We start from the raw sequence: 13,037 nt of genomic DNA, 5'->3' as shown, positions 1-13,037 counted from the left end.
TGCAGGCGTTGGCCCAGTCGCGGATGTTTCGTCGAAGGCCGTGCCAGACGAAACGCGCCGACACCAGCTTCTGAGAAGCTTTCCGGCCCGGGTGAGAAAGGCCGTGGATGGAGGCGAAGATGCGGCGCTGCCAGGAAACGGGCACGATGGGGCGAGGCTGGCCCTGGGAGACGTCGCAGAGCAGGACGGTGCCCGCGAAGGGGATGTCGGCCAGGCGGAGGCCCGTGTCCGCCATGCGGAGTGCCTGCACCGAGGCGTCGGTGGTCTGGTCGGCCGCCATGAGCGTGAAGTCCACGCCGAGGTGGACCGCGTTCACGCTGGCCCGCGAAAGGCAGTCGGCCACGGCGTTGTCTTTGCCGGCGACGTGCTGGATGTCCGTGGTGAACTCCGACACGGCGGAGAGGTGGCGCTGCTGGCGGGCCGACCACGGCTCCGTGGCCTTAGCCATTGCGTAGACCAACGGCTTGTGGTCGACGAAAGCCGTGAACGGGCGGCCCTCCAGGAGGTGTCGGAAATGGCGAACGGCCAGGAATAGCCCGAGCAGCTCGCGGTCGAACGTGCTGTAGTGTAACTCGTTCGGCCGGAGTTGCCGGCTGAAAAAAGCGAGTGGCTGCCAAACCCCGTCCACCCATTGCTCATGGACGGCACCCACCGCGTAGTTGGAGGCGTCCGTAGTGAGGGCGATGGGCGCGTTGAGCACCGGGTGAGCCAGCAGCGTTGCGTCGGCGAGGGCCCGTTTGGCACTGGCGAAGGCCGCGTCCATGGCCGCGGACCAAACAATGTCATGCTTGGCCGGCTTGCCCCGGAGGGCCTCGTAAAGGGGCCGCATGAGCTGAGCAGCGCGGGGCACGAATCGGTGATAAAAATTCACCATGCCGAGGAACTCTTGGAGGGCCTTGATGGAACGGGGACGCGGGAACGTGGTGATGGCCTCGACCTTGGGCGGCAGTGGCACGGCCCCGGTCTTGGTGATGCGGTGGCCCAAAAAGTCAACGGTCGTCGCGCCGAAGTGGCATTTGACCGGGTTGACAATTAAGCCGTGCTCGCTGAGGCGACCGAACAGTGTTCGGAGGTGGAGGAGGTGCTCGGCGCGGGACGTGCTGGCGACGAGGATGTCGTCCAGATAGACGAAAAGAAACGGCAGGTCGCGCAGCACGCCGTCCATCAAGCGCTGGAACGCCTGGGCCGCGTTCTTGAGGCCAAACGGCATCCGCAAAAATTCGAACAGGCCGAACGGCGTGATGACGGCCGTCTTCGGGACGTCGGCCGCCCGGACAGGTACCTGGTGGTAGCCCCGTATCAGGTCAATTTTCGAAAAGATGACCCGTCCCGCCAAACGGGCGGAAAAGTCCTGAATATGCGGGATCGGGTACCTGTCGGGGGTGGTAGCGTCATTGAGACGGCGGTAGTCGCCACACGGGCGCCATCCACCCCCCGGCTTTGGCACGATGTGCAGTGGCGAGGCCCACGCGCTATCGGAGCGCCGCACGATGCCAAGGTGCTCCAACGCGTCGAATTCGGCCTTTGCCATGGCGAGCTTGGCTGGGTCGAGGCGGCGGGCCCTGGCGTAGACCGGCGGGCCCGTAGTGGGTATGTGGTGCTCGATCCCGTGCCGCACCGCGACGGCCGAAAACGTCGGCCGCGTGAGGGCCGGGAATTCCACGAGCAGGCGAGCGAACTCGTTCGTTGCCGGGAGGGCGCACGCCAGTTCGGTCGGCGCGGAGCTGCTCATTGTGCACGCCAGGGAGCTGAAGGTCTCGGCGTGGACAAGGCGACGTCGTTTGACGTCGACCAGCAGCCCGTGCGCGCAGAGGAAGTCGGCGCCCAGCAAAGCCACGGGGACGCTGGTGGTAACAAAAGTCCATTGAAAGCGCTGGCTGCCGAAGCAGAGGGTGACGACGCGTGGGCCGAAAGTGCGTATGGCCGAGCCATTAGCAGCGACCAAAGAGGGGCCGCAAACTGCGTCCAGCCTGTCCTGCTCGGAGGCAGGTATGATGCTCAGTTGGGCGCCGGTGTCGCACAGGAAACGCTGTCCAGACGCTTTGTCCCGAATAAACAGCAAGTTGCCCGAGTGGCCGGCGCTCATGGCTGGGAATGAACGCCGGCCCGGCCGTTTCCCGACCTGCTGAAAGTGCACGGGGGCCGGCACGTCCGAGCCTTGTGTCCGAACCTGGCGTGGTAATAACACCACGCCCGGTCAGGTGGAGGCCCCGGCCGTCGTGTCGGAAGCGGGCGGTGCGGCGTGGCGGCCGCCAGTTGCACCGGCAGTTCGGCCTCCAACCGCGCAGGGCGCTCGGGCGTCGTGGGCGTCGCCTCGGACGGCGGCGGGCTCCAGGTAACCGCGCCGATGTGCTGGCCCGCCGAGGAGATCTTATCGGCTTCCCTGGCGAGGGCGCGGGAATCCGTGATCAACGTGCCAGCCAGGGTGAGGCCTACCGGGTTAGGCAGCTGACGGAGGAACAGCTCCTGGAACAGGAATGCCGGAGAGTGCTCGCCGAGCAACGAGAGCATATAGTCCATGCGCTCGGACGGGCGCGTGTCGCCGAGCTCGGGCAGGTCAAGCAGGCGCCGTGCGCGTGCTGCCGGTGAGAGGGCGAAAGTGCCGAGGAGGAGCGTCTTCAGCGCGTCGTATTTTTCAGCAGCCGGCGGGTGCTGGAGGAGGCTCAAGGCGCGGGCCGCGGTGGTGGAACCGAGCGCCGCCACAACATGGTGGAAGCGGGTGTCGTCCGCGGTGATGCCTCGCAGGGCGAACTGGGAGTCCGCCTGGGCGAACCAAACAGCCGCGTGAGTCTCCCAGAAGGTAGGCAGTTTAAGCGTCACTGCCGTATCCATGTCGGTAGGTCACCAATGAAGGAACTGCGCTCCAACGCGAGTCGAAAGAATTGACGCGACCAAAGACGGAATTCGTCCGAGTTGCTTTATTGAAACAAAACAGTTCAGGTATTCTGACAAGCCCGTTTATCGGGCAACAATATATATACACATTTATGTCGGGAAGTTTGCCCGGCAAAAGCTATACCGGGCATGCCCGGGTATCAAGGGCGAGCCTTGGAAAGGCGAGTCTGGACCTGCCCGGGCGTGTTTGGCTGCGGCCTGGCAAGTCGAGGCTGGGCGTGCCCGGGCGCTCTGGGCGAGCACTGGAAAGGCGATAGCGGGCATGCCCGGACGCTCTGGGCGAGCCCTGGAAAGGCGATAGCGGGCATGCCCGGACGCTCTGGGCGTGCCCTGGAAAGGCGATAGCGGGCATGCCCGGACGCTCTGGGCGAGCCCTGGAAAGGCGATAGCGGGCATGCCCGGACGCTCTGGGCGAGCCCTGAAAAGGCGAGAGCGGGCATGCCCGGGAAAGACGAGACCGGGCGTGCCCGGGAGGTTCGGGCGTGCCCGGGAACAGTGAGTCCGGGCATGCCCGGGAGAGGCGCGTCTGGCCGTGTTCTGGCCGGTGCAAGGCGATTATGTACATCCAGCGGTAACCGCTACAGTAACCTCATTGGTGGAGCTTCGATCAAAAAGATATGACTTCATCAGGAACTTGACATTGTTGACTGATAGTCCCATGCTGATCGATCACAAAATAAACTTCCTCTGGATCACGTCTGGTTCGAACAGCTCTCTTGTCCCTTCTCTTTAGATGCAAACAATCCCTCTACTACCTGAAACACATGGAATCAATAAATAGTCAAGGTCAAGGCAGCAGTAAATCGTATAATCTTGGCACCAGGATACAGTCAGGCATTGCGTGTTGGGAACTTTCCCCGATGCCCTTTGCTTCTGCTGCCACTTCCTGGCCAGGGGTGCTATTACCTCTTCAATTATCGCAGAGTCCAGGCAATCCCTGAGTCTGTATGTGAGACTTGATAATTTTCATGGGACTGCCCATTCCCAACACTACTTCCACAAATACGTGAAGAAAATGAGAAAGTGATATAATTCCGAGAATTATACTCATCTCAATGTTTAATCTATCAATGCTTTGCTGCTATCTCATTAACTTTTCTGGCTCATGAGAATTGATTTGCACTGAATTATTACATTCCAGTTTAACTATAATCTGCATATCCGTTTTTAACAACTTCTTCTTGGTATAAACTAGCATTATTTGAAATTCTAGAAAGAGACGAAGTGCACTTTAAAAGTTCCCAAAGAGAGGGTGCCCCATCTTCTTATAATAGAGCAAACGTATATGGTTATGTCATTATGTCGCTGTGTTTGTATGCGACGAAAACGTCTTCTTCTTCTTCTTCAAATAAAATTACCACCCTCTTAATTAACCCTCTTAATTGCTTTAAGACTGCTGAGACCCCTCAGACCTTTGATGACTCTTTAATTCCCCCAAGACCCTTCAGACCACCAAGACCCCTGAAGACCCAAAATACCCTTCAAGGCCCTGAGGCTCGAAAAGACCATGAATACCCAAAAACCCAAAAGACCCCGAAAACCCAAAACGCCCCGAAGACCCAAAACACCCTGAAGACCCAATACACCCCGAACACCCAAAACACCCCAAAGACCAAAAATACCCCAAAGACCCAAAGACCCTTGAAGACAAAGAAGAACCATAAGACCCAAAACCCCTGAAGACCCAGAAGACTCTGAAGACCCTGAAGACCCAAAACACCTCAAAGACCCAAAACACCCTTAAACGCCCAGAGGATCCAATGGACCCTGAGGACCCAAATTGCCCTGAAGACCCAAAAGACACCGAAATGGTCAAAGATGCCTACCCCTCTGAAACGACGTGTGGTGAGGCGCGCGGAGCGCGCCGAGTCACGCTAGTCCCCGTAAAAATTACATTCTCATGTCATTCCCATATCTGAGACCTTCCATAGAGGGGTCAAGGGAAGTGCTTTGGTATGGTTTACAGGGGGTGAGGAGGGGATAAATGTCCAAAGGAGATAGCTTGAATGTAATTTTGAATTTTTACTTGTTTTAATAGCTTCATGTGATTATCATTCCTGGAAAGAATATACTTTTCATGAGCTTTGTGATTTCTTTCTTCCAAACCCCTTGAAGGATGGAAACAGGACGGTTTGTGAGCTTGCTTACTCATCCGAGAATGCGAATGAGATGCGCCTGACCAGCCGTATCATGCATCACACACTTGCATTCATGATTCCATTGCTGTTTATGTTCTTCTGCTATAGCAACATCATACTCTCATTACGCAGCAGTCGAAGCTTTACGAAAAACAAAGTTATTAAGGTCATCTTGGCTGTGGTGATCGTTTTCTTTATTTGCTGGCTGCCCTACAACATAACCATCTTTGTAGACACGCTCGTCCGCTTCAAGCATATCAAACCATCTTGTGAGATGTACGAGGACCTCGACCAAGCCATTGCAGTCACCCAAACACTGGGTTTCCTGCATTGCTGCCTGAACCCCTTCCTGTATGTGTTCATCGGTGTCAAATTTCGCAACAATTCACTCAAGCTTTTCCGGGAGATGGGATGCATCAATGATAAGTTCCTGCAGAAGCATATCAAGCTCAGAAAGGTTTATGGCAGGTCCGGGGCTTCTGAAACAGACAGCACTGCATCTGTCTCTTTATAAAGTGGCACTTGGAGAAATATTTTGTGATGGGTGTTATAACTTGTGTAACTCATAAAAAAAAACTTTAACATTTCTCAATCAAACAAAATTAGTTTCATGGTCACCACTTCCCTCTGCCAACCTTGTAGCTTATTCAAAGGTAATACAAATAACTATTATGTGCTATTAGACAATAAATGAGGTGAGCATCGCTTCCGTTGTCAATAAAACAAAAAAATACTGATTGGAAAACTTGTTGGATTCTGCCATGTTCGTTGCAAACACACAAAAGAGCATCGATGAAAGGAGTGTAGTTGGGAAGTGACATTGTGTTGAGACCATAAGCACATGGTTAACAGATACGTTGGTGCTGCCTTTGGCAATGCAGAATGGTCTGAAAACAATCCAAAACGCCATAATAATCCCAAATTACTATTTCTCATTATTCTCAGTTTTGTTCACCAATGAAAGGCAACACACAATTACAACATTGACAACATATTTAGGCTTCCAGTGAGGTTCCCACTGGAAGTCTATTGTTGTTGTAAGGATTATTATCCTCACATTTTGTGGAGACGATTCCGAGAAAACCGTTATAGATAGCTCTGCGAAACTTTAACTCATTATGGATACCAATGTAACTTAGTGCATCATGAATTTTGTTTTTCACTTTTGACTTACATTGGCTGCCATTGCCTGTGACGTCATAAACTTTAAACATCTTCTTCTCCAGAACCGCTAAACGGAGCAACGTGAAATTTAGCAAATATTTTCGCCTTGCCATGTGGATAAGAGTTTGAGAAAAAATACGTCATCAGTCACGTGATTTGGTGGCCATATTGGATTTAAAAATAAAACTTAAAAAACCCGCTTCTTCGAACGCTTTTCGATCGATACAAAACTTGAAACACGTTTAACTTCCGATGGGGGGAAATATTTGCCAACTATGACATCAGTCATGTTGTTTGGACGCCATCTTGAATTCAAGCAAAAACTTCAATAATCTTTTCTGGAGTATCTCTTAGCGGATCAGTGCAAAATGTCACATATATGATCAGCTACTGATGTGGGAAAGATATTTGTAAACTATGACGTCCCACGTTATATGGCGGTCATGAATTTGGGAACATATTTATTTTGAACTATGGGATATTTTGAACACAAATGGGAACATGAATTGGAAAACAATCCTGCCGTTTAACAGTACTTTGCCTCTGAATTTGTCTCACTTGCACATGCGCACTATTGCGCAGAGAGGAGCAAGATAATTATTTTTCTCTGTCTTCCAGTCTGGCAGTCAAACAAATTTGAAAATAATTCCAAACAGGACATTTATTATTTTTGAGGATGTTATAAACGACGCATACAACAGGCATGAATAACTAATCTTACATGTTAAATAGGGTGGTGTAATCGACTACGTCAATGGTGGTAAAACAGCGGTCACTTTTTTTTTTAACGACTTTTACAATCTTTATTTTATTTAAATTGCTTTATATGCTTGAACACTGGAGAACACAAATTGCCTTCTTATCACTTCCAAGAACCTCCAGTTTTGCAGTACTTGAACATGTTAAATAAGGTGATGCACAAGGGTGATGTATAGGACTGCTTCAGTGGTGCTATTTGTTTAACCATCTTTAAAATCATTATTTTACGTCGATTGAAGTATACTAGGGCATTGCCCGTACTATATCTATCTCTAAAATTATATCCCCCCCCTCTATTTACATGAAATGGTTTGGTCCAAAGCGAACGGCTTCCGGAGTTTGGTAAAGAAATCGCCATCGCGTGCACAAACGCGCAGGAAAGCGAATGAATCGCAAATTCGTTTTTATTAGTTTTAAAACATAGTTTAACGCCAACATAGTTTGCAAACGTGAAATAAATGAATACGCTCTCAAATGTGCCATCCGAGGCAGAGTGTGTCCGCCACGTTCGGCACACGCGATAGTTCGCTGCTCTCTGATTGGTTGAATCGTTTTTTGGACATAGCTCGGTAAGTAATTGTCCGATTAATATGAAACCTTGAAAAGGCACATCCTCGGGTCCCCAGCAATATACCTGGCAAGTTAAAAGTATATCGGACCCGTGGTTGTCGAGAAACAGCGGTCACAGACAAACGTACAAACGTACAAACGTACAGAGATTACTGGAATTATAGATAGATATACTTACTCACTTGAACACTGCATGGAGAAACGTGTTCTGTGAACTCTCTATTCATGTTTAAGAATTGCTTGTTTCAACCTTTAAGGCTAAACATAGGGACATTTCAAGCATTAACAGCATAAACGCCTGATTAATTCATTTGATGATCATTAGCAATTCCTAGTCTAAGACAACAACGTGATGACGTGTGAACACCTGGGAGTATGAATTTGTTTAAACGTGTAGGAGGTGCAACCCACACATGCATATCAACCACACTCTGGAATAGCAAGCCATGTACATAACCTGGTGTCAATGAATACCCAAGAAGACCAGACCACTTGGTAACGGAAGTTCAGGCAGGAATTTGGAATTTGTTCCGAGTCACAGTGATAACTCGCCTAACTCGAAGAGTCTTTGTCAAAAGGTAGTTTCCTTCTCATTTGCATACATAATAAATATATGGCCCCAAACAATTTACAAAGGGGAAAACGCTTCCAAAAAAACTTTTTTGATTGAGAAAAATTCTCCCAAATATTGATATTTCTCCCAAAAAAGTGAAATTTTTATGGGTGTTAGGATAGGTGTACCTGGCGATTGAAACAGTGTTTATTCTATTGTAAAGTGGTCTGCGCAGATTGAAAATGAGAATGCATATGGAACAAGGCCTGCAGAAAAGTGACAGATAAAAGCCATTGATCAGCCTGCAGTCTTCCAGAGGGAGAAGCCAATTATTCCCAAGGTCTATGACTGCATTGCACAGACTGGTACAGCTGGGTGGGATGACCCTGATATCCTTACCAGGTTGGAAGGGAGTGCTGGATGCTGTAGTAGTATAGTGTATCAAATTTCCAGGTGCATTCCGAGAAAGTATAGTTTTTTGAATGCCCGACTATCCGGAGGGAGTACCATGAGCCCCTGATTGTAATTCTGATAATCCATTCATTGTTCGGTGACCAAGAGGAGAGGGGGAGTATCAGAGACAGAGACCAAACTGATTGACTACCAAAGGGTTTCCAAGCAAAAAACTGGTTTATTTTTTGCATTTTTAAAGACCTTTCTCACACCATAGTAGAGAAGGAAGTCCTTTATATGTTTAGTCTCTTTTTAGTCCTTTATATTCAATTTATTTTTGGTCCTTCCATTATCTGCAAAAACATTTCACTCTATTATACAATATCATTCATCCTTTGGATAACTGTGCAGTTTTTGAGTATATTTTGTACTTTAATGGCTTTTAAGACGCTTTACATTTACAACTAATTTTTGTACCATCATTGAAATCATTTGCTAATAATCTCCCAACTTTTCTGGATGTACATGACTGTACATTTACATCCAGATGTTTTTTACATGACTTACCAGCAAAAGTAAATAAATTCCTTCTTTTATCTGAAGCCAAATATTGTGTTGAAAGTGTTCTTTGACTTTTCCTGGAAACATAAGTATGTATTATTGGAAGGGTTTGTGATTCATTCCTCTTTCAAAGTGCATCCTGAAATGCAACAGCTGCAAGTTTTTCCTTCCTTTTCTCCCCTTATTTCCCTTTTCTTTTTCCTGCTTTGTCTGCTTTTAAGAAGCATTCTTACATGATTGCCGAGTGTTTTCGCTAATGAACCCTTAACGCGTAGACACAGAACAATCTTTGGGTTCTGATTGACCGGACTCTGTTGCAAAGCGTCGGTGCTGTCGAAGCAGTTTCTTGGCAAGGGTGGTTTGCCATTGCTTTCCCAACAGGAATTTGGAATTCGTTCATGGTGCATGCGATAGCTCGCCTACTCTTCGCGAAGGACACAGTGCGATCTTTAATGCCCACCAACATGCCAGCAGATGCGACACCCCGTTTAGCATCCACCCAAGGGGCAGCACCCACACTGATGAATCTCCCTGCCTGTATGAATAAGTTAGCCTTATTCATATCCACGAAACGCCTCCACATTACCTCAGGGTAATAATTCAAACCGTGAACACAGCGAAAATTGGGGAGTCCATTGATCGTGTTCAAGGGATGAGACGATATCGTAAGCCTTATTCATGTCATATCATATATTCATTATAATAGAGCAAACGTATATGGTTATGTAGTTATGTATGTCTGTCTATATGCGACGCAAACGTCTTCTTCTTCTTCAAATAAAATTAACACCCTCTTAATTGTCCCCCGTCGCACAGCGTAGCGAAAGGGGGACTATGGCTTTCCCCTCCGTCCGTGTGTCCGTGCGTGCGGGCATGTGTGCGTGTGTAAGCGAAGGACCGTATTCGAATTTGGTGTGTGGGTGCAACCCACGTCAAAATCCAAGATGGCCGCCGCCATGGATGTCTGATGCCATGTATATCTTAACCTTGTGAGAGGAATATCTTGAAAAATAAGCGAAGTACCAACTTCTAATCTGGTGTGTGGGTGTATCTCGGCATAAGGAAGAACGCTATTGAAAATTGGGTCGCCACGTCAAAATCCAAGATGGCCGCCGCCATGTATGTCTGAACCTTGTGAGAAGAATATCTTGAAAAATATGCGAGGTACCAACTTCTAATCTGGTGTGTGTGTGTGTATCTAGGCATACGGAAGAACGCTATTGAAAATTGGGTGGCCACGTCAAAATCCAAGATGGCCGCCTCCATGTATGTCTGAACCTTGTGAGCGAAATATCATATCATAGCATGTTTTCTGCGTCTTCCACTTTGTCAACTCACATCACTTCACCGACGGGGGACCTAGGCGTAACGCTTGTTAACCCTATTAATTACGTTTAGACTGCTGAGACCCCTCAGACCTTTGATGACCCTATAATTACCCCAAGACCCTTAAGACCACCAAGACCCTTAAAGACTCTTTATACCCAAAATACTCTTAAATAACCTGAAGAACCAAAATACGCCAAATACTCTTAAAGACCCAGTGGAAGCAAAAGACTCTTAAGACCAAAAAGCCCCTGAAGACACCGAATACCCAAAAGCCCCCAAAGACCCAAAACACCCCAAAGACCCAAAACACTCTTAAAGGCCCAGAGGATCCAAAAGACTCTGAAGACCCAAATGGCCCTGAAGACCCAAAACACCATGAAGACGCAAAAGACCCAAAAGGCACTGAAATGGTCAAAGATGCCTATCACTCTGAAACGATGTGTGGTGAGGCGCGTGGAGCGCGCCGAGTCACACTAGTATATATAAAGTAATGAAGCTGTGTGTGTATGAAGCCTTCAAACCTATTGCCTGGAGAGATAGTTGACTCCACCCACAATTGTGAGGAAGAAAATCGATGCATCTGCCGTATTGGTTTCTGGCAAGTCGAAGATGTCTCTTTGGAGATGTCATATTCACAATTTGAATTATCTGAGCTATAAAACCACGATGTATTATATATGCAGCAGAAGGCATGGTTTTGCTTCATGTACGTAAGCCGGGGGATTTTTTTTTTTTTGTGAGCGATCGAGAGAGAGGTCTGGCCAATACACCACGTAAATACAGGGCTGAGCTATTTGTGTAATAAATGAAGGTTTTTATATGTATTCAGCCCAAGTTATCAAGGCCGAAGTGTGTGACTGCATCGTGTAGTGCAATTCCTGGTGGCAGTGGCTATTCATCTGTAATAATAAAATAGATTGTGTGTGTGTGTTTTTGTCATCAATTTTTCAACAAGGCTTTATTATGAGAACATGGGGAAAACAAATTAATAATTTGAGCAAAAGGTCAAAATCACATAAAATCGTCAATTTTCATTCAATTGACCTGAAATTTTAAGAATTTCCAAATCTCCATATTGGGTCATTGAATTGGTTCACCAATCAAATTCTAGAAGTCGATTGTTTTTTTTTTTTAGATCTAAAGGTCAAGGTCACATGAAATCCTCAATTTTCATCCGATATACTTGAAATTTGAACAGGGTTTGATTATTGGATCACAAAATTGGGACACCAATAAAATGCTGGAAGGCAATTGTTTTGAGGTCAAAAGTTCAAAGGTCTAGTTCACAAAATCATCAATTCCTATCTGACTTCAAATTTGAGCAGGGGTTACATATTGGGTCACTGAAGCCTATTGCTTTTGAGGTCAAAAGGTTAAAATCAACTACAATCGTCAATTTTTTTGTATTTGTACAGTGTTTTTGTCATGCTTGCCAAACAGAAGAAGAAGTCAAAATACAAAGTGGATGCAGAGGAGCTTTGCATTTTCAGATTCTTTCTAGTTCACTTTTAAATTTGTTTTCTCTGCAACCACGAGTGATTGACACAAAACTTCCAACATCAGAGGGCCTGCCCATGGAGAATTTTTAACAGATCTACACGATGGAAAATGGCCGGCCATCCAAAACGTACGTTTTCTGCAGGCATGGGTTGCAGGGTGTTTCACGTATCAAGAATAAATGGCCTCTACCTCGCTTCAATCAGCCTCAGCTGATTACCGGTTGCTGAGGGAATCTATCTCGGATATGAGAAAGACATTTTAAAGGAGATAAATGTAGGAGTAGTGGAAGTAAAGAAGCAGATAGGAAAGCTACGAGATGATGCAGCTGCATGACAAGATAGTACAGATCCAAGAATGTCAAGGGATCAGATCAGCATGATGTTACCTGATATCTTTAACCGCTCATTGGGGTCAGGACAAGAAACAGAGGATTGGAAACTTACACATATAACATTAAGAAAGGATCCAGAGAAGAAATAGAGAACTACAAACCTGTGGGTGAGGTTGTCCTTCAGTGATGGCAAGAGTATCCAGGACAAATATTCACTCACATGAATGTCAAATTATGACGAGGACAAGGATGCTTCATGAGAGGCAGGTAGTCTTCCTTGGGTCAAGCATCCATCTTGCAAAAAGTTTCTCAGGCTGTTTGGCAACAGTATTGCCTGCCGAATAGAAAGCTGATACTGAGTAAGTCCAAATAACTCATTGGGAAGTTCATCATATCATAAGACATTGGAATATGACAATAATACTTTGTTGGGGGGTGACTGGAAAGACACAGACCATTTACAACAATATTTTCTGGCTGGGATCGTATGTTGACAACACTGCAAAGGACGTGGAGCAGATTGGGATAACATGTCTTTGTACATCATTGAGAAAGCTGAAATTGCGAGATTCCGAAAATCGGATTGCGAAAGCCTGAGCAGCGTCAGCAAAGATGAATGTTGTTTGGAGGAGCGATCCATGCAGAGAACTGAAGGAACACTTCTTCTGCACCACAGTTGAGAATGTTCTCCTGTATGGAGCAGAAACTCGGACGATGGCCAATACTCTGTCCAAGCGGCTCGATGGTGTCGACACAAGACTACTGAGGGCATCACTCAACATTTCATGGAGAGCACACTGGACTAACAAACAGCTGTATGGAAAGATCCCCTGAGTATCGGAGT

General features: G+C 47.4%; 1 protein-coding gene across 3 annotated transcripts in view; it reads left to right on the top strand.

Moving 5' to 3' along the window:
- Positions 1 to 9,080, top strand: part of LOC137416366 (C-X-C chemokine receptor type 2) — a 36,221-nt gene extending 27,141 nt beyond the window's left edge. For all 3 annotated transcript variants that reach the window (XM_078783011.1, XM_078783026.1, XM_078783021.1), the window contains one exon: positions 5,011 to 9,080. In XM_078783011.1, the coding sequence (XP_078639137.1) occupies positions 5,011 to 5,547 (537 nt within the window). In that variant the 3' untranslated portion in view covers positions 5,548 to 9,080. The remainder of the gene's footprint in view (positions 1 to 5,010) is intronic.
- The last annotated feature ends 3,957 nt before the right edge of the window (positions 9,081 to 13,037 follow it).

This window comes from Myxine glutinosa, chromosome 1 (genome assembly GCF_964187855.1).
Source record: "Myxine glutinosa chromosome 1, kmMyxGlut1.1, whole genome shotgun sequence".
In the NCBI taxonomy this organism is placed as follows: domain Eukaryota; kingdom Metazoa; phylum Chordata; class Myxini; order Myxiniformes; family Myxinidae; genus Myxine; species Myxine glutinosa.
Note: the sequence above shows the minus strand (reverse complement) of the source record. Positions and strands in the feature narration are given on the sequence as shown.